Source organism: Amia ocellicauda, chromosome 10 (genome assembly GCF_036373705.1).
Source record: "Amia ocellicauda isolate fAmiCal2 chromosome 10, fAmiCal2.hap1, whole genome shotgun sequence".
In the NCBI taxonomy this organism is placed as follows: Eukaryota; Metazoa; Chordata; class Actinopteri; order Amiiformes; family Amiidae; genus Amia; species Amia ocellicauda.
In genome coordinates, this window is record NC_089859.1 from 36,450,016 (window position 1) to 36,477,807 (window position 27,792).

General features: G+C 38.8%; 1 protein-coding gene across 1 annotated transcript in view; it reads right to left on the minus strand.

Annotated features, from left to right (window-relative positions):
• The window catches only part of zdhhc11 (zDHHC palmitoyltransferase 11), a 65,532-nt gene that overhangs the window by 17,309 nt on the left and 20,431 nt on the right, over nt 1-27,792 (minus strand). Inside the window, 4 exon segments of the mRNA XM_066714581.1 lie at nt 24,186-24,244; nt 24,347-24,462; nt 25,208-25,280; nt 25,283-25,368. Of these exon segments, the coding sequence (XP_066570678.1) occupies nt 24,186-24,244; nt 24,347-24,462; nt 25,208-25,280; nt 25,283-25,368 (334 nt within the window).

Consider the following 27,792-nt stretch of genomic DNA (forward strand, 5'->3'; position numbering starts at 1 on the left):
GTTAGTAAAGTGTTGATTTTCATCTTTTCATCTTTAATTGATGGCAACGAGTCGAGTCGAATGGGCCACCAGGTGTTCAGGCCATAGTAATAGTGTCCACAATCCAATGCAAGAGGTGCTGTTTTGAAAGTGCCTGGCCCTGTGTGCACACTCCATAAGGACACAAACAGTTGATCGGAGGATCAGGGGCACTGGACAGATTCCACGGCCCACTGAGTAATGACCCAAAACTCCCGGTCCTTTCCCGTGGGAGAAGGGGGAGTGTCCTCGCACAACGGAGGGGGATGGGTGGCCGAGACCAGCTCCTCCTCCATGAGCTCTACCTCCAGGGTAGAGTAAAGTTAGTAAAGTGTTGATTTTCATCTTTTCATCTTTAATTTCAGGGCAGTTACATCCATTGGGTGAATGGTGTAGGAATTACACCCATTTTTATATGTGGTCCCCCCAATTTTAGGGTCTCAAAAGCATTTGGACAAACTAACATATAGAATTACAGTATTTCAGTACTTGTACTATTAGTCCTTTTATCCCCGCTAGAAAGCTGTCAGGGTTTTAAGCCAACACCCTCTCTCTCCAGTAGAGGCCGCTGTCTCCCTGTCTTTCCTTTCCTTTCATTGTTCTTTTTTCACCTATCAATCACCCAATTAACTTTCCTCCACACCCTTGTGCACTTCTGCTCCTGTCCTCTGTTTTCATTGGCTCTGCACCTTTCTTCCCTGTTCCTGCTCCTTGTCTTAAACCCCTCACTGCCCTCACTCGGGGCGAAGTCTCGTCAGCTTTAGCTACTTTTCCAAGCCGTCTCCTGGCTCCTTGTCTCCTCGTCTCCTCGATTATTATTGCCTGTCTTTCCGGTTTCGATTCCGTCTTGCCTTTGCTAGACTGTCTGCCCGATCCCACGACCATAGCTTGTTTCCCCGACCACGTCTTTGCCTAGCCCCTTTGTCTTGTCTGCCCACTCTACGTGAACTGCACCTGGGTCCTAACCCCCTAAGCTCTGCGGTCCTTCCCCTGAGAGACCGTGACAATAGCACTTCACAGTTTTATTATGCTTCTTGTGTTTTTGATTTGTTTTCCTCCTTGCTCCCTTTCCCGTAGCCCTTGACTGTGACCCTACATCTTGACAGCACTTAGCTTTTACTGTCCAGGATGTAGGACCTCACTTAACTGTACTTGCCTGTGTAAATTGTAAATTGGAATTTGTAAAATATAATACTATATTTTGAATTGCTATGTTTTAGTTAGATTTAATTTGTAATGATTGATGCCTTTTACTTAACTGTATTTTTGCACTTTGTTTTGCACTTATGTTGTAAGTCGCCCTGGATAAGGGCGTCTGCCAAGAAATAAAAATAATAATAATAATAATAAATTGTGAGTTACAATACTTGGTTGCAAATCCTTTGCAGTCAATGACTGCCTGAAGTCTGGAACCCATAGACATCACAAGATGCTGGGTTTCTTCCATGGTGATGCTCTGCCAGGCCTGTACTACAGCTGTCTTTAGTTTCTGCTTGTTCTTGGGGCATTTTGCCTTCAGTTTTGCCTTCAGCAAGTGAAATGCATGCTAAATTGAATTCAGGTCAGGTGATTGACTTGGCCTTTGCAGAACATTCCACTTCTTCGCTTTAATATTCTTGGGTTGCTTTCACAGTATGCTTCGGGTCAAACTCAGGGCTCAGAGGGGTATGCCTTAACCACTATGTTAGCTGACATGCTAGTTTTTCTTTGAAACCTGTTTTAAGTGGCCTACAGCCGCTGCAGCCAATTGTCCTGATTAGTTATATATGGCTGATTTATTGGAGTTATAGTCTCAAATGAACATATCAATTAAGAAGAAAAACGTAATAAAAAATAAAGTGTGTGTGTGTATATATATATTTATATAGCCTAAATGTAATGTATGTGTTCTATGGCTCAACAATAAGTTAATGCACTCATGGTTACAAATGCTCAAGTGGAGAACGTATGATGGGGACAAATTGACTGCTCCCGTTGCAACATCCTGACGCATGCCCAATCCCCGTTATTGTCATATGATGACATACTAAGTCATAATTATGAGATACTAAGTCGAAATTATGAGATACTAAAAGATATTAGATATTATGTTTTCATATTTACAGAAATTAATTAGGCCGACTCAAAAAGCTGGTCTAAGTTTTGACCCGGCCCAGGGCTGTCTTAAAATTTTGTAGCGTTTACACATATGAGTTATGACTTAGACCCTGAGTCGGCCTATATCTGAAGTGTGAATGGGGTCTAAGAGTATATACATCCTCCTCCAACACGTGTGCTCGTTCGGCCAACTCCTTATCAACTAGGCATTTTGTATATGTACAATTATCATCATGGTGTGGCGGATCTAACCATGGTAAACATGATGCACAGCATACAATACATAATTTACATATAATTGCAGTTGTACAAGAGCAAGTGCGGCGTCAATAAAGAATCATTTTAAGTTTGACTCCTCGTAGCCTATTAAACAGGAAAATACTAATAGTAGTGTAGCCTGGAGTACAGTTTTCATTACCATCAGGGGGAGTGGAGAGACACTTCTTCACAAAGAGAGTAGTCACAATCTGGAACAAACTCCCCAGCGATGTGGTAGAAGCTGAAAGTTTGAGAATATTTAAAAATAGACTGGATAGGATCCTTGGATCACTTAGATATTAATGGACACCAAACGTGCACGATGAGTCGAATGGCCTCCTCTCGTTTGTAAACTTTTCTTATCACTTTTGACATCTGACCTGGTGTCAGTTTGTAAATAAATCAGTTTAAATCTGTTTGTATCACAACCTGAATTCAGTCCACTTTTTACATCACCTAATTTATTAGGTCATGTTTTTGTATTGGAATATGGGTGATATTGTGCCAAGTTAGTAAACCAGTAACTGTTTACAGATAATAAATAAATCAATGTGCAACAATATTGCATTCAACTGAGACCAATGTAGTTATCCTTTCTATCAACTTTGACTATTCTTCTTACTAATTAATGAAAAATATTTGTATAGTATAGCATAATAATTATATTAGATAAGAACATAAGAATGTTTACAAACAAACAAATGTTTACAAACAAGAAGAGGCCATTCGATCCATGGTGCCCTATGGTGCATTAATAACTAAGTGATCCAAGGATCCTATCCAGTCTGATTTTAAATGTTCCCAAATTTTCAGCAAATTGTGTGTGTGTATATACATTTTTTCCATGCTTTTCATGTAATGTACATGTATTTCCCAGCTCCTGTAGCCATCCTATTGGTGCTATGTCAACATTAGTTGTGAGCACTGCTGCTGCAGAGGATGGATCATCAGGTGAGGATCTTGTCCTTACTGATGAAGAAGATGCCATAAACGAGTTTAGTGATGGAGAATTACCAGCATTCTGTGGTGGAAGAAAGATTTGGAGCCGGGAGTTCTAGTCAGAATTTATTACATGCACGGGAGGAACAGCGCAACACAGAACCCAAAGGATTTTAGGCTTGCATGACACTGTTCCCCAAACGTTTTGAAACAGAACAAAGCTTTTATACCCCCTCTGGAACGTATGCCGAAGGGGCCTTAATATTTTACAAACAGTGTCTGAATGGTCATTTCTAATAACTATCAGTGATTTCATTGGCATTCTAAACTAAGCCTTCCCATCTTATCAATATTATGATTATTACTCATGAATAATAATCATTAACCTCTACATTGCCAGTTGCATTGGAAGGTACTTTGCAGATAATACGTTGCAAGAAAGGAATGTGAGCTGCTGATAACCAAGTGAGGAGTAACAGCACACCAAGGACAAAGGCAGGATAGGATTTCTATATTTTCCCCCACAATTCCTAGACTACAATGACCCAGTAAGTAATTAAGTATATTTGACCTTTTAGTCAAGCATGATGCTAAGTGCAAATCTCTTTAGCGTGGTAAAAAATGATTAATCTGAGATGTTTCTGTAAATTTTTAGGTTGCACGTGATGACTATGATGTGCCTACAACAGAAGAGGATGAAAATACTATCCACTTGGAACCAAATGAAGCCATATAATTGAATAGAGGTCTCTGAGGAAAAGCACAATCCATAAGAAATATCTGACTTTTTTCTGTTTTTGTTTTTTTGGTAGAATACCAAGTGATCTCTTAATGCAAATGTGTGTTTTTTGTTTTGTTTTAAATACATTGACAAAGTGATTATGCTATACGGGTTGTTTATATTTGTGTGCATATATATATATTTTTTTTGCAGGAAAACCTGTTTGATGAAACTACTTTTGATGCCAACAGCCCTGTGTACAATGGATCAGACTTGTCGAAGGGACAGCTTCTGGCCCTGCTGATGGCGTTTTCTTTGAGACATGGCTTGTCTGGTGTAGCTTTAAAAGACATACTGGATTTATTAAATACTGTAGCACCAGAATGTGTACCAAAATCAAAATGGTTTTTGGATAAGGCATTTTTAACCTGACTGATAAAGCAGAAGTCCACTTTTACTGCCCAAAGTGTTTAGAATATCTTAGTAGAGATCCACAGGACCATTGTCAGACCTGTAAGTGTGCAGTGAACAAACAGGGACTACTCAAATCAGCAAACTATTTTTTGGTTATGCCACTAGCTCCACAACTTAAAAATATATTGCATCAAACATCACTAAGGTCTCATTTTCGACCTGATGCTGAGACATGTGACATCAATACTGGAAATCTGTACAAAGAGCATGGAGAGTTTGTTGAAAATCAAGACAACATCACTATTTCGTTCAACTGTGATGGTAGCCCTGTGTTCAAGTCTTCACAGTACTCAATATGGCATATTTTGTGCACAGTGAATGAGTTGACTTTGAAAGACAGACGTAGTAATGTTGTGCTGCATACATTGCATTGGTTTGGAAGACAAAAGCCACGCATTGACATGTATGTTACTCCATTTGTTTCAGAACTACAGAGTTTATATGCTGATGGCTTTGCTTGGGTAGATAAGAATGGACATCAGCATACTAGCAGAGAGCGCGTACTAATATGTGTTTGTGATGCGGTTGCACGTGCCATGGTTCAAAATTTTAAACAGTTTAATGGAGCATTTGGCTGTGACTTCTGTTGACATGAAGGGACAGTTGTTGCAAAAGGGAAGGGTTACGCAAAAGTGTACCCTCTGAGTTCTGAAGAACCACCACAGAGAACAATGGCTGGCACAATTGAAATGATTGAAACAGTGTTAGAAAGTAACAATGGTCAAGTTGAGATGGGTGTCAAAGGTGCAAGTCCCCTACTTTTGTTACCTTCTTTTGACATAATTAAGGGATTTGTACCAGACTATATGTACTCAGTGTGCCTTGGTGTTGTTAGGCAGTTCACAAATCTATGGTTTGATCCTAAATATCTTGAAGAAGAGTTCCATTTGAAGCCTTTGGATTTAAGGGTTCTTGATGATGAAATGCGCAACATTAAGCCACCTAATGAAGTGAGACGTAGTCCAAGATCACTTTCTGAAAGACATGTTTGGAAAGCGACCGAATGGAGAGAATTTCTTCTCCTGTATTGTCCAGTGATTTTGAAAAATATTTTACAGAGAAGGTTTTATAACCATTTGATGCTTCTTGTGTGTGCTCTTCATATTCTCCTCTTGTGTGACCACTCAAGATCACCTGAACTGCGCAGAATTTGCTTATGCATCTCACACAAAGTGTTAGGGATTGGGGTCTATTATGGGCCAACTCAGCATTTGTGTATGAAAGTACCAATGGGAAATTGCTTGATTTATTCTGTGGAACACAAACAGTGCCTTGTCAAATCTTTAGGAATTTATTTGCATACCAAAGAATTATATGCAGTGGTGACTCTGTATTTCACAATGCATCCAGAGAAGCAAGCCTCCTTTTCGAAAGACTGACCAGTTGTGATCCTCTGACAAACATGTCAAACTACATTAATGGTGATATAGTTACCCTGGGAAAGGGTATGAAAAGACAACTGTCTGCCAGTGAAAAGGTGGCATTAGAGAAAAATACTGTACATAATTGTTACCTGCAGAATAGTCTTGCTTGCGTTTACAAGCGTTGTATAGTTTTCAAGAAATTACTAGAAACCCAGGAATATGGAGTAGGTTACAGGAATAATTCTGTCATAGCTACACAACAGTCCTATGGAGTAACTTCTTATTTTGTGGTGGTCCGAACAGCATGTCAGTGTGTAGAGGAATGCTCTTGTTCAGAGCGGCTAATATTTTACCAGAAGTTGGCCAAGGTGCAGAATCAATTTACTATTTATGATTCTGCTATTAATGTAAATATTTCAAAGTTCTAGGTTCAGGTTCAGAACACGCATGAGTTGATGGTGTGTACATCAAAAGAAATTGAAACAAAATGCATCCTTTTGCAGCATGACAGGATTATTAGGATGCCATTGTTTGACATTATTATTAGGATTTTTAGGATGCCATTGTTTGAAATGGACTAGAGATGGGTGACCTCTGAATTAGGACTTAACTTTATACCAGTGATTTGAATTTGGTGACCAGTGAAATTTAAAAATAACAAGGTATTTGTCAACCCTTTAAACTTTTACAAACTGACTAAATATTACATAAAACAGATCAGACGTGTCAAAAATTTACATGTTTATTTTTATGATTATAATGAATCTATTTTTATGTTTCCTAAAGATAAAACCAAAAACATAGGTTTCTGAATTGTCAGTTGTGTAGGACTAACATAAATATTGAACTGATGCTTATACAACTTACATACAACTTGAGCATTAATAATTCAAAAAGTTTCTAGATATTTTCTGTTTGCATGTGTTGATGTTGATATGTCAAGTCTAAACATGTTTTGTATTTTTTACTGGTTAGTATTGTCTTTGTATGGCCTATGCACTGAAGCTGTATATGTGTATCCATATTTGTATCCATCCTACCTTGGGAATCAATTTATCAAATTATAGATACTCTATAAACAGCGAAAAAATGTCTTGCTTGGTCTGTATTAATATATCTGGTTTATTAATAATTAATATGAATAACTAAGTTAATTTTGAGAGAGTGCATAACATCAAAAAACACATCTTAAATCAACAATTAAGTATGGTCCAAATACCTTTTTGTAAATGCACAGGTTGACAGAATTGTTTTGGTCCCATGTACTATTAACACCTATGGTATTCAAGATATTTTATTATGGTACATGTTATACATTGTACCTTGGTGCTATATAGTAATGTAACATACCATAGTACATACCTTACAATACCATGGTACATGTTATATATGGTACCATACAGTACGGTACAGAAACATGTATCATAGTACATCCCACAGTGTAACATAGTATACCATGGAACAAAATGGTACATGATTCACATTGTACCATACAGTACCATGGTATAGAAACGTTTACCATAGTACATCCCATTGTATACCATAGTATACCATGGTACACCATGGTACATGTTATACATTGTACCATACAGTACCATGGTCCTGAAACATGTACCATAGTACGTCCCATAGTATACCATGGTATACCATTGTTTACCATAGTACGTACTATGGTATACTATGGTAAGCTTTCATATGGGTATGTAATACACATTTTCAAATTATAAATCTCAATAGGCTATCGATAACTAATGCATACGATCTGTGATTTAATGTAGATGTCCTAATAAATGTGCTTCGCTTTCGGGTGAATTGTAACAGCACTTTTAGACTTGCAGAACCGAAGATAGACATTTGAAAAGGGAAATACACTCACCTAAAGGATTATTAGGAACACCATACTAATACTGTGTTTGACCCCCTTTCGCCTTCAGAACTGCCTTAATTCTACGTGGCATTGATTCAACAAGGTGCTGAAAGCATTCTTTAGAAATGTTGGCCCATATTGATAGGATAGCATCTTGCAGTTGATGGAGATTTGTGGGATGCACATCCAGGGCACGAAGCTCCCGTTCCACCACATCCCAAAGATGCTGTATTGGGTTGAGATCTGGTGACTGTGGGGGCCAGTTTAGTACAGTGAACTCATTGTCATGTTCAAGAAACCAATTTGAAATGATTGGACCTTTGTGACATGGTGCATTATCCTGCTGGAAGTAGCCATCAGAGGATGGGTACATGGTGGTCATAAAGGGATGGACATGGTCAGAAACAATGCTCAGGTAGGCCGTGGCATTTAAACAATGCCCAATTGGCACTAAGGGGCCTAAAGTGTGCCAAGAAAACATCCCCCACACCATTACACCACCACCACCAGCCTGCACAGTGGTAACAAGGCATGATGGATCCATGTCCTCATTCTGTTTATGCCAAATTCTGACTCTACCATCTGAATGTCTCAACAGAAATCGAGACTCATCAGACCAGGCAACATTTTTCCAGTCTTCAACTGTCCAATTTTGGTGAGCTTGTGCAAATTGTAGCCTCTTTTTCCTATTTGTAGTGGAGATGAGTGGTACCCGGTGGGGTCTTCTGCTGTTGTAGCCCATCCGCCTCAAGGTTGTACGTGTTGTGGCTTCACAAATGCTTTGCTGCATACCTCGGTTGTAACGAGTGGTTATTTCAGTCAAAGTTGCTCTTCTATCAGCTTGAATGAGTCGGCCCATTCTCCTCTGACCTCTAGCATCAACAAGGCATTTTCGCCCACAGGACTGCCGCATACTGGATGTTGTTCCCTTTTCACACCATTCTTTGTAAACCCTAGAAATGGTTGTGCGTGAAAATCCCAGTAACTGAGCAGATTGTGAAATACTCGGACCGACCCGTCTGGCACCAACAACCATGCCACGCTCAAAATTGCTTAAATCACCTTTCTTTCCCATTCAGACATTCAGTTTGGAGTTCAGGAGATTGTCTTGACCAGGACCACACCCCTAAATGCATTGAAGCAACTGCCATGTGATTGGTTGGTTAGATAATTGCATTAATGAGAAATTGAACAGGTGTTCCTAATAATCCTTTAGGTGAGTGTATATATATATATATATATATATATATATAAGAACATAAGAACATAAGAAAGTTTACAAACGAGAGGGGGCCATTCGACCCATCGTGCTCGTTTGGTGTTCAATAATATCTAAGTGATCCAAGGATCCTATCCAGACTATTTTTAAATGTTCCCAAACTTTCAGCTTCAACCACATCACTGGGTAGTTTATTCCAGATTGTGACTACTCTCTGTGTAAAGAAGTGTCTCCTGTTTTCCATTTTGAATGCCTTGAAGCCCAATTTCCATTTGTGTCCCCGGGTGCGTGTGTCCCTGCTGATCTGGAAAAGCTCCTCTGGTTTGGTTTGGTTTGGTCGATGCCTTTCATGATTGGATCAAGTCCCCATGTAGTCTCCTCTGTTCCAGGGTGAAAAGGTTCAGTTCACTCAGTCTCTCCGAGTAGGACATTCCCTTCAGACCTGGAATAAGTCTGGTTGCTCTCCTCTGAACTGCCTCTAAAGCAGCAATATCCTTCTTGAAGTGTGGTTCCCAGAACTCTACACAGTATTCCAGATGAGGTCTAACAGCTGCAGTTGCATGTTCAAAATTTTTTAATAAATTAGTAAGACATGATCTGTCTCGTCTAAACCCATGTTGACTATCTCCAAGAATATGGTTTTCATTGAGATGCTCCTCTATTTTGTGTCTAATCATTTTTTCCAACATTTTACAGGTGATGCAGGTGAGACTGATTGGTCTGTAATTTCCTGGCTCGGTTTTGTCCCCTTTCTTGTGGATTGGTATGACATTTGGTGTCTTCCAATCAGTCAGCACATCCCCTGTTCTAAGTGTCATTTGGAATAATTGAGTTAGCGGCCTATAAATAATTTCCCTCATTTCTTTAAGTACTGTTGGAAATATCCCATCTGGCCCAGGTGATTTGTTTGTTTTTAATTCTGCTAGTCCCTTTAGTACCTCCTCCTCATTTATCCTGATCTCTCTTAGGGTTTGACTGGACTGATTGTCAACCTGTGGCATGTCATCTGTTTTTTCTTTTGTAAAAACCTCTGTGAAATACTCATTTAGAATATTTGCCACATCTTGTTCGTTTTCCAAGATACCTCCATTTTTGCCCTTTATCTGTTTCACCTCCTCCTTTATTGACCGCTTGCTGTTGTAATATTGAAAAAAGCTCTTTGCATTGGTTTTAGCTCCAAGAGCTATGTTTCTTTCTATTTCCCTCTTTGCTTTCCTGATCCCTTTCTTAAGATCTCTTTGCAGCTCAACATATTCTATGTATTTTGTTTCATCACCATCCCTTTTGTATGTGCTATACAACATTTTCTTCCTCTTTATATTTTTTTGCATACCTCTATTAAACCATTTTGGCCAGTGTTTTTTGTTCCTTAATTTGCTAAGTTTTGGTAAAAATTGCTCCTGAGCCTCAAGTAGTATATTCTTAAAATATACCCATCCATTTTCAACGAACTCTGTATCCAGTGTGCTCCAGTCTACCTCTTCTAAGTGCCATCTCATACCTTCAAGGTTTGCTTTTCTAAAATTGTAGACCATTGTTTTAGACTTGGACCTTGTTTTTTGAAAGAATGCCTCAAAGCTAACCATATTGTGATCACAATTTGCCATTGGTTCTCTAACTACTGTCCCCCTGACTCTATCTTGGTCATTTGAAAAGATCAAGTTATAAAATATCAATATTAATAGGTTGTGATTATAAATACATCTCATACTTTCAGTTGCATATGTGAACGCACTTAGTCCTCCTAAAAGCTCAACTGTGAATGGGGTCAGAAAAAAAGCCAGACTAAATCTGAGGCGGCCCAGGGCTGGCCTAATACAGTGAGGGAAAAAAGTATTTGATCCCCTGCTGATTTTGTACGTTTGCCCACTGACAAAGAAATGATCAGTCTATAATTTTAATGGTAGGTGTATTTTAACAGTGAGAGACAGAATAACAACAAAAAAATCCAGAAAAACGCATTTCAAAAAAGTTATAAATTGATTTGCATGTTAATGAGGGAAATAAGTATTTGATCCCCTATCAATCAGCAAGATTTCTGGCTCCCAGGTGTCTTTTATACAGGTAACGAGCTGAGATTAGGAGCACTCTCTTAAAGGGACACCTGTCCACAGAAGTAATCAATCAATCAGATTCCAAACTCTCCACCATGGCCAAGACCAAAGAGCTGTCCAAGGATGTCAGGGACAAGATTGTAGACCTACACAAGGTTGGAATGGGCTACAAGACCATCGCCAAGCAGCTTGGTGAGAAGGTGACAACAGTTGGTGCAATTATTCGCAAATGGAAGAAACACAAGATAACTGTCAGTCTCCCTCGGTCTGGGGCTCCATGCAAGATCTCACCTCGTGGAGTTTCAATGATCATGAGAACATGAGGAATCATCCCAGAACTACACGGGAGAATCTTGTTAATGATCTCAAGGCAGCTGGGACCATAGTCACCAAGAAAACAATTGGTAACACACTACGTCGTGAAGGACTGAAATCCTGCAGCACCCGCAAGGTCCCCCTGCTCAAGAAAGCACATGTACAGGCCCGTCTGAAGTTTGCCAATGAACATCTAAATGATTCAGAGGAGAACTGGGTGAAAGTGTTGTGGTCAGATGAGACCAAAATCGAGCTCTTTGGCATCAACTCAACTCACCGTGTTTGGAGGAGGAGGAATGCTGCCTATGACCCCAAGAACACCATCCCCACCATCAAACATGGAGGTGGAAACATTATGCTTTGGGGATGTTTTTCTGCTAAGGGGACAGGACAACTGCACCGCATCAAAGGGACGATGGACGGGGCCATGTACCGTTAAATCTTGGGTGAGAACCTCCTTCCCTCAGCCAGGGCATTTAAAATGGGTCGTGGATGGGTGCATGACAATGACCCAAAACACACAGCCAAGGCAACAAAGGAGTGGCTCAAGAAGAAGCACATTAAGGTCCTGGAGTGGCCTAGCCAGTCTCCAGACCTTAATCCCATAGAAAATCTGTGGAGGGAGCTGAAGGTTTGAGTTGTCAAACGTCAGCCTCGAAACCTTAATGACTTGGAGAGGATATTCTAACAGATTTCTGCGATAGATCTATATACAAAAATCACCCATTTTTCTGTGGCTTCGAAAAGCGATTAAGGATCCACTTATACACTGATGAATTTGAAGTTGTGAACTCTTTGAGATCAAAGAAATTAATACACAAATTGTCTTGTTTTTATTTTGTACTTGGAAATATTCCTCCTAAATATAGGTCACAGTTAAAAAACATTCATGTTGCAATTCTAGTACGAAACAAGTTGGTACAGAAATATGGATATAAACAAATTGTCAAGCCACTCATTCGTGATCTGTTGGAGCTTCAACTTGAAGGGGTTACTATTGAAATAGATGACGAACAACATACAATTAAAGGTGCTGTTGTCGGAATGTCTGCAGACAATCTTTCTGCCCATGTTTTAGCTGGCTTTTCTGCTTGTTTCAGTAATGGCAGGATTTGTAGATATTGCATGTGTCATTATAATGATATGTCTGATAAGATTGAAGAAGAGACGTGTTCTTCGTACAGCTGCATGCCATCGTTACCATTTAGAATGTGTACAAAACAATCCTGAGAATAAATCGCTGTATGGTGTGGCTGGACATTGTCCCTTCAGTGATTTACCAGATTTTTATGTGACTAAAGCATTCCCCCCTGATGTTATGCATGACTATTTAGAAGGGGTTGTTCCCCATGTGCTGAAGCTTATTTTCCAGAATCTTCATTCAGAAAGGATTGTCACACTTCAACAATTAAACAGCCAGTTACCAACTTTTTCATTTGGCCAAAATGACAAAACAAACAAGCCTGTATTGATTTGTGCTACAGGAAGCAGGTATTGCTGGAAAAGCAGTGGAAAAGTGGACTCTTCTGTGTTTACTTCCAATTCTCATTCATAGCTTTGTCCCTGAAGATAATCCTTACTGGAAATTGTATTTGCTCCTTCGAGAGATTGGCGAGATTGTACTCGCACCAGCAGTAAAGCCTACCTGGCTCAATTATCTAAAGACTGTTAAATTCACACCAAAGATACATTTTCTTGTACATTATCCTCGATTAATTTAAGAATATGGTGCTTTGAGAGCCCAATGGTGTCTTAGGTTTGAAGCTTAGCATCTTTATTTCAAAAAGCTTGCTTCAGTGATAAACAACTTCAAGAACATTCCCTATACTCTTGCCAAAAGGTATCAGATGTGCCAATGTTGGGAAGGGCAAACAAAAAACAATATTGGTACTGAGGTAGTCTTGCAATCAACTTCTCAGCTCTGCCATCAGAGCTGAAAGAGTTCATGACCACTACTTTATCTACTCCTGAAGATTTAGAGGAGGAAGCAGTTTGGAAAACAAAGCAGATATCTGTTGACAGTGTGAATATATGGTGGGTGACTTTTTCATTCTTGACATTCTTCACGAAAAGGAAATCGCTCAATTTGTCTAACTTCTTCACATTGTAAAGTTCCACTGTAAGTGGTGGCTGTGTGGAAGGCTTTATTCAACCATCAAATTCACAGAGCATCTCCATGTTTATTGCGTGGAGGACTCTCACAAGTGGATAGCCTTTAAGCCAGGAGATGAAGCAGACTATCATGCACTGGACTGCTAAAATGATGAAGATGATAATCTCTTTATCACACTTCACCACCGTCCTGCCAAATGGTAAATGCACCCCTTTTGTCCTCTAATAAAATTTTGAATTTTGATTTTTGTTTGTATATTTTCAAAATCATTAACCATCAGTCTGTGAAATGCCCATTGCCTTTAACAAAGTTACCTGCATTGGTAAAATTTAGCAGTTAAAATAATTGATACATCCAAATCAAATGTCTGTATGCAACCACTATAAACAATGTATTGCAGTTTAAAAGAGCACAAGGCCACCAATTAGAGGTCATTTTACAAATAAGTATAATTTAACAAACCATTTTAATATGGCTTGATCTTTTATGCAGAGCATGAAATAGATGGGCCTACATTAGGAGTCATGATAGAGAGGATGATTGAAAGGCTCCTGCCCACAATCAAGGAAGCAAGCACAATTTCTTAAAGTCCTGGAAGAGCTCAAAAGTAGTGCTATGGTTCATGTTGTCAGGTAACAGATGTAGGCCAATAGATGCTTACTACGTTATGAATTGCAGTCACTTTTGTGACTATATTTTCTTGTGGAACATAATTTAAAAGTCTGTTGATTGCACACAATATTTGAATCATGCTTCTAACAACTTTAATTCAGTGATGAATAGTTTTGTTTTTAATTTTGATGCACAATTATTTGTTATTCCTTAGAGTCCTGCCAGTGACTTATAATGCAAACCTGTAAGTTCCACTGCATGGTGCAGGTGGAAATCTTGAAGTTGTAGGAGCTTTGCCCAAGTTCCCACTTTTGCTGCCCTGCAAAATCAGGATGCAGAATTGAAGTCTGCCAAAAAAACCAAAATCAAAACGACATTGCTTCAAGTGCTGTTTGATCACCTCAGCCATGCCACAATGTGTGTATATATATATATATACACTCACCTAAAGGATTATTAGGAACACCATACTAATACTGTGTTTGACCCCCTTTCGCCTTCAGAACTGCCTTAATTCTACGTGGCATTGATTCAACAAGGTGCTGAAAGCATTCTTTAGAAATGTTGGCCCATATTGATAGGATAGCATCTTGCAGTTGATGGAGATTTGTGGGATGCACATCCAGGGCACGAAGCTCCCGTTCCACCACATCCCAAAGATGCTCTATTGGGTTGAGATCTGGTGACTGTGGGGGCCAGTTTAGTACAGTGAACTCATTGTCATGTTCAAGAAACCAATTTGAAATGATTCGACCTTTGTGACATGGTGCATTATCCTGCTGGAAGTAGCCATCAGAGGATGGGTACATGGTGGTCATAAAGGGATGGACATGGTCAGAAACAATGCTCAGGTAGGCCGTGGCATTTAAACGATGCCCAATTGGCACTAAGGGGCCTAAAGTGTGCCAAGAAAACATCCCCCACACCATTACACCACCACCACCAGCCTGCACAGTGGTAACAAGGCATGATGGATCCATGTTCTCATTCTGTTTACGCCAAATTCTGACTCTACCATCTGCATGTCTCAACAGAAATCGAGACTCATCAGACCAGGCAACATTTTTCCAGTCTTCAACTGTCCAATTTTGGTGAGCTTGTGCAATTTGTAGCCTCTTTTTCCTATTTGTAGTGGAGATGAGTGGTACCCGGTGGGGTCTTCTGCTGTTGTAGCCCATCCGCCTCAAGGTTGTACGTGTTGTGGCTTCACAAATGCTTTGCTGCATACCTTGGTTGTAACGAGTGGTTATTTCAGTCAAAGTTGCTCTTGTATCAGCTTGAATCAGTCGGCCCATTCTCCTCTGACCTCTAGCATCAACAAGGCATTTTTGCCCACAGGACTGCCGCATACTGGATGTTTTTCCCTTTTCACACCATTCTTTGTAAACCCTAGAAATGGTTGTGCGTGAAAATCCCAGTAACTGAGCAGATTGTGAAATACTCAGACCGGCCCGTCTGGCACCAACAACCATGCCACGCTCAAAATTGCTTAAATCACCTTTCTTTCCCATTCAGACATTCAGTTTGGAGTTCAGGAGATTGTCTTGACCAGGACCACACCCCTAAATGCATTGAAGCAACTGCCATGTGATTGGTTGGTTAGATAATTGCATTAATGAGAAATTGAACAGGTGTTCCTAATAATCCTTTAGGTGAGTGTATATATATATATTAGTAATGTTATGTTTAGGGTCTGTGAGCATACTGTAAATGTAAAAAATATTATTATTCAGTAAACTAACGACTGGAGAATAGCGAAAATAGATAGGTGGCAATGTATAATTATATATTATACACTCATCTAAAGGATTATTAGGAACACCATACTAATATTGTGTTTGACCCCCTTTCGCCTTCAGAACTGCCTTAATTCTACGTGGCATTGATTCAACAAGGTGCTGAAAGCATTCTTTAGAAATGTTGGCCCATATTGATAGGATAGCATCTTGCAGTTGATGGAGATTTGTGGGATGCACATCCAGGGCACGAAGCTCCCGTTCCACCACATCCCAAAGATGCTCTATTGGGTTGAAATCTGGTGACTGTGGGGGCCAGTTTAGTACAGTGAATTCATTGTCATGTTCAAGAAACCAATTTGAAATGATTCGACCTTTGTGACAGGGTGCATTATCCTGCTGGAAGTAGCCATCAGAGGATGGGTACATGGTGGTCATAAAGGGATGGACATGGTCAGAAACAATGCTCAGGTAGGCCGTGGCATTTAAACGATGCCCAATTGGCACTAAGGGGCCTAAAGTGTGCCAAGAAAACATCCCCCACACCATTACACCACCACCACCAGCCTGCACAGTGGTAACAAGGCATGATGGATCCATGTTCTCATTCTGTTTACGCCAAATTCTGACTATACCATCTGAATGTCTCAACAGAAATCGAGACTCATCAGACCAGGCAACATTTTTCCAGTCTTCAACTGTCCAATTTTGGTGAGCTTGTGCAAATTGTAGCCTCTTTTTCCTATTTGTAGTGGAGATGAGTGGTACCCGGTGGGGTCTTCTGCTGTTGTAGCCCATCCGCCTCAAGGTTGTACGTGTTGTGGCTTCACAAATGCTTTGCTGCATACCTCGGTTGTAACGAGTGGTTATTTCAGTCAAAGTTGCTCTTCTATCAGCTTGAATCAGTCATCCCATTCTCCTCTGACCTCTAGCATCAACAAGGCATTTTCGCCCACAGGACTGCCGCATACTGGATGTTTTTCCCTTTTCACACCATTCTTTGTAAACCCTAGAAATGGTTGTGCGTGAAAATCCCAGTAACTGAGCAGATTGTGAAATACTCAGACCGGCCAGTCTGGCACCAACAACCATGTCACGCTCAAAATTGCTTAAATCACCTTTCTTTCCCATTCAGACATTCAGTTTGGAGTTCAGGAGATTGTATTGACCAGGGCCACACCCCTAAATGCATTGAAGCAACTGCCATGTGATTGGTTGGTTAGATAATTGCATTAATGAGAAATTGAACAGGTGTTCCTCATAATCCTTTAGGTGAGTGTATGTAATATATATAATCTCATAAATATGTAAAATATTTTATTTAGAAAAAAAAGTAATAGCACATGTAAGGGTTCTATATATAACTTATAAAAACGAACGGTTCTGTATAGAATGCTTTGTTTAAGGGTTCTTCATGTAACCCCTCGGAAGGGGTTCTATATAGAACTTTAAAAAAAAAAAGATGGTTCTTTATAGAACACTTTGTTTAAGGGTTCTTCATGTAACCCTTTTTAAGGGGTTCTACATAGAACCATAAAGGGTTCCACCAGAGCGATAACTCAAAGAACCCTTTACGGTTCTGTGTAGAACCATTTTTTGTAAGAGTGTACATTGTGTATTATTTTCATGTGCCAACAATGCATTGATTGGTATCTGTAGGCCTTCTTGAATGATTTCAAATAATAAATCCGCAGCATGTGTAGAGTCAAATTAATTTTAGCAAAAAATGATCTGGCCCCCATGAGGTCTCATTTGAACAAATCTGGCCCACTACCGAGTTTGACACCCCTGAGCTACCCTGTACATATTATGCAACATAAAAGCAGGGTTTTTCTGCATAGAGGAATTTTTGGTGCCCCCCAAAGAGGTTTTAGCGAGCGCCAAAGGAAAATCACCAGTGCCAAAATAAAAAAATAAAGAAATAGCATTTCAAATCTTCTCTGAATGTGTTTAATAGCAATTTATCAAACAACTGTTGATCAAGCAGAACATAAACTTAAATACAACATCTTTGACTTCCAGTAGTCAACTCCCCTCCCATCCACAGCCACTATATTTTACACATGCAACCCCAAAAATCCAATTGGAAAGGGAATTGGATTTATAAGCCAGCTGCTGCATTGGTTTGACTGCGCCTGAACGCTCCGCTACGAAACTAGTGCTAATGTGAGAGAGGAATTCCTGTGATTTCTCACAAAATAAAAAACTTTTTATTTCTGGTGAAAATCTTAAAAAAACGCTGAATTACATCCACAGCGTACTTTTTCCGTCATGTCCTGCCTCCTGCACCCCTCGTCTAAACCAAACAGAGTATTTCCAGTAGGTGAGAAAGCGTCTCCTGTTGTGTGCTACATGTGTGAAAGGACAACTGGTATGTATTTTGCATGCCTCATGGTTTTATTTTAAGTGAATCTGAAACTTTATTTAAACAGAGCTAGGGCACTGCTTTGGTTTATTTTAAACTAATTGCAAGGGACTTTACAAATATGTGGATTAAAACTGTGGCAAACTTCTGCAGTATTTTATTTTATTTTATTTTATTGGGTATATGTTTCCCGCAACTCTGCAGACGTTGAGCGCTTGTTCTCTGCCCTCAAGCTGGTAAATAAAGTTAACATGATGTGTAATCTGCAATATACAGTATATGCCCCACCCCAAAATGTTAAAGGGTTGTTAATATTATTTGTTGATAGCACAATCATTGCATTCTCCATTCAATTTTCAACAGGTGAAAACACCATTGAGGAACCGGCTCAAGAATGACCACCTTGCCGTGTGCTGCAGGGTGGCCATTGACGGACCGAAGGCTGATGAGATGTCGTGCGTAGTCACCCCCCAAAGGCCCATGCTGAGCCAGGAAAAACCCTGGAAAGGTACAAATAACAATGGGCCATGTGGTTCCAAACAGGGCCAGCCTTAGCCTTTTGGGGGCCATAGGCAAGATTTGATTGTGGGGCCCCCCACCTCACTGCAAAACATTTTAGTGGTGCCCATCTTTATGGCGGAGACAAAAATATTTTGGTAAAACTAAAAGATACACAAACATTTAAATAGTGCACATCTGAGAACATTTATTTCACTTTAACATACACTGTACATGTTGAAGAAATATATGTAGTAATAAATACAAATGTAAATAGTGCACATAGTAACAGCAATGACTAATAAACAGTTAAGGCAAAAAACACCCACACCAACAATAATCAGTTCTGAAAATACTATATTGCAATTGCACTATACTGCACAGTGCACATTAAAAAACTAAAATAAATAATACATACAATACTATACTATACAAAATAATTAGCTGACAACTGACAAACTACTACATAATCATTATCATCATTTGGATTGCAACTGGCAGTAGCCACCACTAAACCCACATTTTCAAAAATTACTTCATCTGATTGAGCTGGATTATTACTTTATATATAATGTGTTAAGATATGTTAATTCCTCACAAAGTTATGACATTTTAAAATACCACTACTTTGAATATACAAAACAGAGAAAATTGCTTTAGCCTACGCTTTCCTGGCCCCCCAGAAGCTGGCATTCACTTGCTTCAGCCTTACATCTCACAGCTTCCAGGTGCATGTCACAGAAGCCGCTATTCATGGGATAATTAGCAAACTTGTCAAATTTGCAGATATAGAATAGGTGGCTCAGCAGATATAATCTTGGCAGCCCAGGTTATGCACTGAACTGAACCTTTTCACCCTGGAACAGAGGAGACTACGTGGGGACTTCAAGTCTTCAAAATCGTGAAATACATCGACCAAATCAAACCAGAGGACCTTTTCCAGATCAGAAGGGACACACGGACCCAGGGACACAAATGGCAATTGAGTTTCAAGGCATTAAAGACGGAAAACAGGAGACACTTCTTCACACAGAGTCGTCACAAACTGGATCAAACTCCCCAGCGATGTGGTAGAAGTTGAAAATTTGGGAACATTTAAAAATAGACTATATAGCATCCTTGGATCACTGATTTACTAAGGGAAACCAAACAAGCACGATTGTTCGAATGGCCTCCTCTTGTTTGTAAACTTTATGTTCTTATGTAGCCTGAACTGCTCTGTATGGAAACTAGGCGCCGCCTCCAATAGCTCACCAACTTACTCGCTTCAGCCTCATGTCTCGCAGCTCCCAGGTGCCGCACACGGCATGCTTTAGCCCACCTGCTCTGCACCCCCAGAAGCCGCTATGCCCTTGTTTCAGTCTTACATCTCGCTTCTGTGTGCTTCTCTTTAATCCCATGTGCATTCTTCACTGTTGTGTTTGCCAAGTGTTTGGTATCCCATGAAAACTGAGACTGTCAGCTTTCTAATGATGGGAAGCATTCTCTGATGTGAAAAAATTGGTTTATATACCCCACCCTCTGCATTCTGATATGTGGGGGGGGGGGGGCAGTGGGGGGATACTTGGTCTGAGTAGGAATACAAAATCTCAGAAAATATTGACAATTATGACATTCTGGAACAAGACAGTCTACTGATCAAAGCAAGACCATCCACGTTTTCGTAGAAGCAACACACACCCATAGAGAGCTCACAGTGTCAAGATGGAAAACTGTTTACAGTGTACTAATACACAATAATTTTACATAATTGGATCTGAACTTATCTGTGTTTGATAGAACAACAAATACTATTTACTACAATAATTGTTAGGTTGTTCTGAACAAAACAAGCCTATTTACAAAGAAATCCGATTGAAAAGGAGTGATCTGTGACCGTCTAAATGAGACCGGAGCAGACTGCGCAATTACCCCCTGGGCGTGTGCGAGCATTTCATGTTTGTGTGCGCAAGCGTTTCATATGTGTGTGCGTGAGCATTTCATATGTGTATATTCGATTTCATGTGTGTGTGTGTTTGCCAATATGCCCTTGTTTCAGCCTTACATCTTGCAGTTTCCAGGTGCTGCACACGGCATGTTTTAAGCAACCGGCTCTGCGCTATCAGAAACTCATATTGCTTTAGGCTTACTGGTCTCAGTTTCATGTGTTACAGCATTTATTGCATCTTATATCTCAAAGGCACAATTGAATCTTCATCATACTTTACCATTTTCTCCCTATATTTATTTAAAGCTTTAAATAAACTGTCTGCTAATCTATTAATCATTCTAACTACCTTTAGCAATCCAAACTATCAATCATGAGTTCAATAACATTTTGATCTAGACTTCTGTGATGTAATACAGCTAGGTCCATAAATATTTGGACAATTGTCATCATTTTGGCTCTGTATGCCACCACAATGGATTTGAAAGTAAACAATTAAGATAAGATTTAAGTGTAGACTCTCATCTTTAATTTGAGGGTAGTTACTTCCAAATTGGGTGAACGGTGTAGGAATTACACCCATTTTTATACTGAAGATGTTTAATTTAATTGAGTCCTGGCCTCAAATGCATAGAATACCTTTGGGGTGAACCAGAACAAACCAGAAAGAGTGCAGAAACCTAGGGTTTTATCAGGCATCTATTCATCTGACATGGTGGAAATGGTCTGTTTTGGATTGTAGCAGTTATTAAAGGATACCTGTAGTAAAAAACAAGGTGCTAGACATTTTACATTTTACATAATCTGGCCCAGGTGATTTGTTTGTTTGTAAATCTGCTAATCCCTTCAGTATCTTCTCCTCTATCCTGATATCTCTTAGAGTTTGACTGTACTGATAACCCAATGGTTCAAGTATTTTGTCAACTTTTCGGGTCAAATAGCACTCGAGTGCACCAGCATATTGCCATTTATTTACCCAGTACAAATATCAATAAGACGTACTGTCATTGACAGCCCTCATGCGGAATCTTCAGCTGATAGCTGTCTGATATATTCGTAAAATACATGGTCTGTGATTGGGTAAAAAAAATATCTAGGCTGATAACAGACCATAGTAACGTACTTTCCATTGGTCTATGCCCATTCTATGCCCATGTTCTGCAGTTGCATACTGTGACAAGATACAATCTATATAACAACAATTCTCAGATTCTCAAAAAAAGATACAAACTTTTTTTTTTTTATCTGCAGTTTAAAATATCCTCTGCATTCCTTCCAGCATCTATCTTGCTCAAAGAGGACCAAAGAGTTTAATTTATATGGGACATGTCTTTAAGGATTATTTAAGGACTCCATCAATAAATCTATATCTTCAGTCTTAACCCATGAAGGGGTAAAGTTCTAAGGAATATCTTTCCCATATTCCCTTAGTATAGAGCTATAAAGGGCAGATTGTGACTCCACAGAATTTGACAGACTTTCAGATGAGGTGTGCATTATGGAACTCCCAAGAGGATTCTGAACAACCGGAGCTCCTTCTTTTGATTTCCTACTGCCCTGGGATACAGTTTGTGCCTCACCCTGAACTCCAGGATTCCATTTCTCTAGTGAATCTTCAACAATCTCACCTTCCAAGTTTACTTTGAGAGTGAAGAATAAGATTATTATTTCCATCATCATTATTGTAGGTTATGGAAAAACATGGTTGGTAAGAAGACGAGGCCAAAACTGTTGTATCAAAGCTCATGTAAAGCTGTTATCTGACATCTCACCCACACAGAAACCTTTTAAACAGGCAGAAACACAAACCAACTTTAACACTCATACTGAAACCATGCCACAGAAAAGCAAAAGCTGTCAAGTCAATACATAAATAAACAAAATGAACTCTATATAAAATAAGGTACAACCACAGCAACTGAAAACATATTATTGTTAATGTTGCTGTCAACTGGCAAATGTAAGATTGTTTGAAAGCAAAAAACCCTAAAAAACTCAAATACCTATACCCACATATTTCAGCATAAAACATTGCCCTATACTAAGGACTTTACTCTAATTGTTTGATTATATAGAGTTCATTAGGAAATAACATGAATAAGTCATAACTTTAAAATAATTAGCTGTAAACATGAAGTACATGAGATTGCTTGTAAATAAGCATCATTCTTTAAAAGAAAACGTAACTTGGCATAGTGTAGATTTTTATAAGAGAAAATACATTTTAAAAATCTAAATTGTGATGAATCCATACATTTTGTTTGCTTTTACTCATATAACTAGTCCCTATTTGTACACTTGATTAACACCATTTGTTGCAAAGGAATTACGCACAAATTCACAAGGAACATAATAATGTTCCTTAATAACAATGAATCATAATTAATTCATACCCTCTTACTCGCTCGCCAGGGGGTTGTGAACAATATGAATTAATGTGTGAAGACGTGATGTATACATATCAACTTAATTTATTACAAATAATTCCATAATGCATTCATGTGTTTTCCTGTGTTGTACTTCGGAATTCATGAGGAATTAATGCCCATTATTGAAAAGTGTTACCAGTTTAGGTTTAAAATGTTCTTTGCATCATCCTGTAAGAAATCAACACATTTTTCATAATAAATAATACATTAAATCTCTAAGATATGTTGCCTAATTAATTAATTATCTTAGGAATGAGAGATCAGCTTACCTGCTAATGTTTGAGAAACAGGCTTTGGACAATAATAATAATTTTCATTTTGACCACTGGGTGTTTCTTTAAAGTTGTCCACCTTCAATTAATAAATACATAAAACATTATATATATATATATATATATATATATATATATATATATATATATATATATATATACATATATATATATATATATCTCAATAATACATATTTTGTTTTACCAAAAGCCTCTTAATTTATTGATACACTTAGGTTTATACTTATGTATGCAGATTATTGCATTAACAGTACCTTGAAAATGTAACAGAATTTTCCACTGCCTATTTCAATAAACAAATGAATAGACACAATCTCACCTCGACACAAATTCCACTGGATAGCCTGTTGCCAGCTTGGCCTTTGTCTTGATACTTTAAAGAACTATAAAAATTAAACACATTGGCCTGAGGATTTAAGACCGTATTTGCATTGAACATTTCTCAGTTTGATTTGACTGCATTTATTTATTTCCAAATGTATTGCCCTGCTTCTCATTGGAAAACCAGCTTTGCATTTCCTTTAATTTTCGCAACACCATTTGTTCAGTCCTGCAACCTCTGGCCTAGGCTTCTAAATGTAAAGCTCTAAATAGATCTGTGATTCTCATAGAGAGGCAGATTCATTCCAGTTAATTTTCTCTTTCTTTCCATATAAACATTAAGGCCTATTCAGGATATTTTTGTATTTTTTTATAATTAGGCCACCCGGCTCAACTGCCGAGCGACACAGTGCAAACACAGGAACTTTGTTTGCATTGTGGGGAGGACTGATACAACTTTCACTAAAACTCAGGGCTCTCAAGTGCCTGGTAAAACTTTGATTTTAGCATATGCAGATAAGTAAAATGACCTTTTCAGCAACAAAAGCACTGTTAGCAAGCTCACCTGGCCCTTCCAGATAATGGTGCATCACAGTCAATGATAGGTTCCACTGCTGGCAAATTCTACAATCACATGACAGCACAGATATGTCAGAGTTCCTTATTTTGATTTTTGAAGTCCAAGACAGGAAGGGATGAAAGCAAAAGGCACAGAAGACAGTTTACCTGCAAGGATGTACCACTGGTAGGTGTTGATTGAGTAGTTTCCTTATCTTGGTCTCTGATGCTCTGTGTGTGTAGCTGTTTCAGTATGTATTCATAAGTACTCATCTTTTTAGCCACTGGGGAAACAAAACTGTAAAATCTTTCACAACTCAAAAGATTGAGGCTGAACAGATTTTTGTGTCATGCTGGGGGTTGAGGAGGGAGAATGCTAGACTCACCTTGTCAAATCCTTTAACCTATCTGTCCAGAAATCTTTGGGATGATTTTAGTTGTTCCTCCCCAAACTTTGTACACTCTCCACACAACTTTATAAACTGTGTCTTAATAGCAAGTCATTTCATTTTAATATTGCTAATTTAAATGCTACCCTTTTCACTAATATATCTAAACTGTTTATATATTGACGTTGTATAATCTGACCACACATTAGCAAATCCTTTTCTCTCTCAAAGTTCAGTGTGACCCACTTGATATTTATCATTTATAATGTACATTCTTGCTATCTGCATTAAGGGGAAAAAAATATTAAAAACATTTTTTAATCTGTATTTGTTCAGAACAGATTTTCGTTGTAGAATAACTGTTTCATACAGCCAGCCTATATATGTATTCATTCATGCATAATGCACATTCCAACCATGCATATTTATTGAATGAAAATAAATGTAAAATAACATAATAATAAATAATATACTGGGATATACAGAATCATTAAATGTTTTATTCCACTAATTCTGATTTACACACACCAATACACACTTCTTGTATAGGGAAGAAACTAACGGTATACTATATATCCTAATGCAAAAGAAAAATACTTAATTGGCATATAAAAACTAATACAGGACCAAAAAGTCTTACGTAAGTAAATATGAAATCCCAGCAAATGTCCCAGGAGCAGTAGTGTGGCGATCCCTAGCATGATTGTAATGATTGTAATGCCACCACAAGAATTCCTGCTGAACATTTTTCAGTAGGAGCAACCGGAAGAAATGCAAGCCATGTGCTTTTTTCAGATATACCTATTACAGGAAAGGTTTAAATATAGGTGAAAGGAGCAACATTTGAACAAGAACATTACATTCTCATATTGTTTTGTTTTTATTTCCCCCCCACATTTTTGTTGAAAGAATACAGATTACTTTGTTGTTTATTTTAATTTCGATGGTACATTTAAATAATTCATTAGTGCTGGAAGTCAAGACTAAAGGCCAATTTATACTTCTGCGTAGGTCCGCCAATGCGTCTCTGTGTAGCGACGCAGAGCAGGGGTTTGTGGGTAAGCGTAGCCCGCAGAGGCCCGCAGACGCGCCGACGCGCACTCCTCCGAGATCTCAAGAGCGCGTCTCTGCGTCTCTGCGTCAGGCCAGCGCTGATTGGCTGAGCAGGATATTCTGAGAGCCGCGGCCAAGCGCTCAGTGCTGGAGCGACTGGTGTGCGGTGTGTGCATGTGTGTAACGCCGCCGCAGAGAAACAATGTGGTGACATACGAAAGTATTTAAAATGCATCCACAAAACGCATTTGTCCACAGAATTATTATTTTGTCCCTCGAACTGCACATTTCGTGAACATAATTCACATTTTATTTCACGAAATGCCCACGTATTTCGTGCTTGGCAATTTTGGACGAAAGGTAAAATGTACTTTGCTTTCCGTGGACGGAATGAACAATTACCATTCATGATCAAACAGTGACTAATCAAGGCATTGATCCAGAGACCCGGGTTTACAACGTGATCAGGATTGGTCTGGCGGTTGGAGAACAACGTATTTATAGCTCATTAATTTTGAGAAGTTTAACAGCAGAAACGCCATATATGTATCAAATTCAAATATATAGTAACATATAAGAACGGATATGCAGGAGGAATTCACATACGCAGAGACGTGTGTATGTATGATCTAGTGTTAAGTGTCTAGCCAACTATAGTAAGACAATAGAGATATGCACATACAGGATGCAATTTGTATTTGTGTGCGTGTAGTTTCTGTAATAATAATAAAATAACAAGTCAGTAACAGTATGTGTTAATTTACATCCATACAAGTAGGTGCACCATAGATTTCGAGTTTCGTTTCTCTAGATTGTGATGTTAATGCGACACTGCCTCTATGGACGCGTCAGCCTTACGTGCAAGTATGTTGGCAGACAGCTGTGCGACCGTCTGCGCACGACGCCCGCGCATGTACGCAGAGACGCAGAGGTATAAACCAGCCTTACTACAAATCATAGTACACACTGTATTTACAAAACCATACATACATCACTCTCAGTGTCCACTCAATCTGACAACAGTTGTAAGAAGACACTTGTAATGCTATACAATACATGTGTTTTTCAAGCACATAGACTGTAGACAGGTGAGGTAGAGATTGGGACTTGAACTGAGTTGTGTTTATGCAGCTAAAACGCCGTAGGAATATTTAATACATATATTTAGGAAAAGTCACAAACGGATATGCACAGTGTATTCAGGAACAGAGTAATTCAAATTAAATCAGTCAAACTGACCAGCTCAGGGCTTCTTGTGTTAAATTATAAAGGCGAATCACACAAGATATTACACCACGAGAGCTACAGTACAGTATCCGCGCACAAACTGGAGGGTTACAAGCTGCTAAAGGGAAAACTAAAGTCTAGCTTTGGATTGCAACTGGATTCGGAGACAGGAAAGGTTTTCCGTTTCATTTGCAAGCAGTGCTTTTAATACAATGACAGTGTGAGTAGTTTACAGTAGCATTCATGAGCAAAATATTTGTTTGCTGTAGTTTAGTTTGCTGATTATAATATTTTTTTTAAATATAGGCTACGTTTCTAATTTTGTTTTACCATTCATGTTCAGTGTTGTTATACTGTAATATTAATGCCTAGTATTTATTAAAGTATTACTGTGTTGTACAACCACTTATTTTAATAAGATCCCGATTAATCTACTGATTAATCAACTAATGCCCATTGATTAAGCGATACATTTTTTTAATCGAATGACAGCCCTAAGATTACATTTCTAGTCAAAGGTTTTAGAACACCCCCATTTTCCAGTTTTAAAGACGCGCAGTCTGCTCTGGTGTGGGGGGCCGGGGTCTCATTCAGACAGTCACAGATCACTCACTTTGTAAATAGGCTTGTTTTGTTCAGAACAACCTAACAATTAATGTAGTAAATATTATTTGATGTTCTATCAAACACAGAGAAATTCAGATCCAATTATGTAAAATCGTTGTGTATTAGTACACTGTAAACAGTTTTCCATCTTGACATTGTGAGCTCTCTATGGGTGTGTGTAGCTTCTACAAAAATGTGGATGGTCTTGCTTTGATCAGTAGACTGTCTTGTTCCAGAATGTCATAAATGTCAATATTTTATGCAATTTTATGTAGGAATACAAAATCTTTTGACATTGACAATTATGATCAAAGCAAGACCATCCACGTTTGATACCTC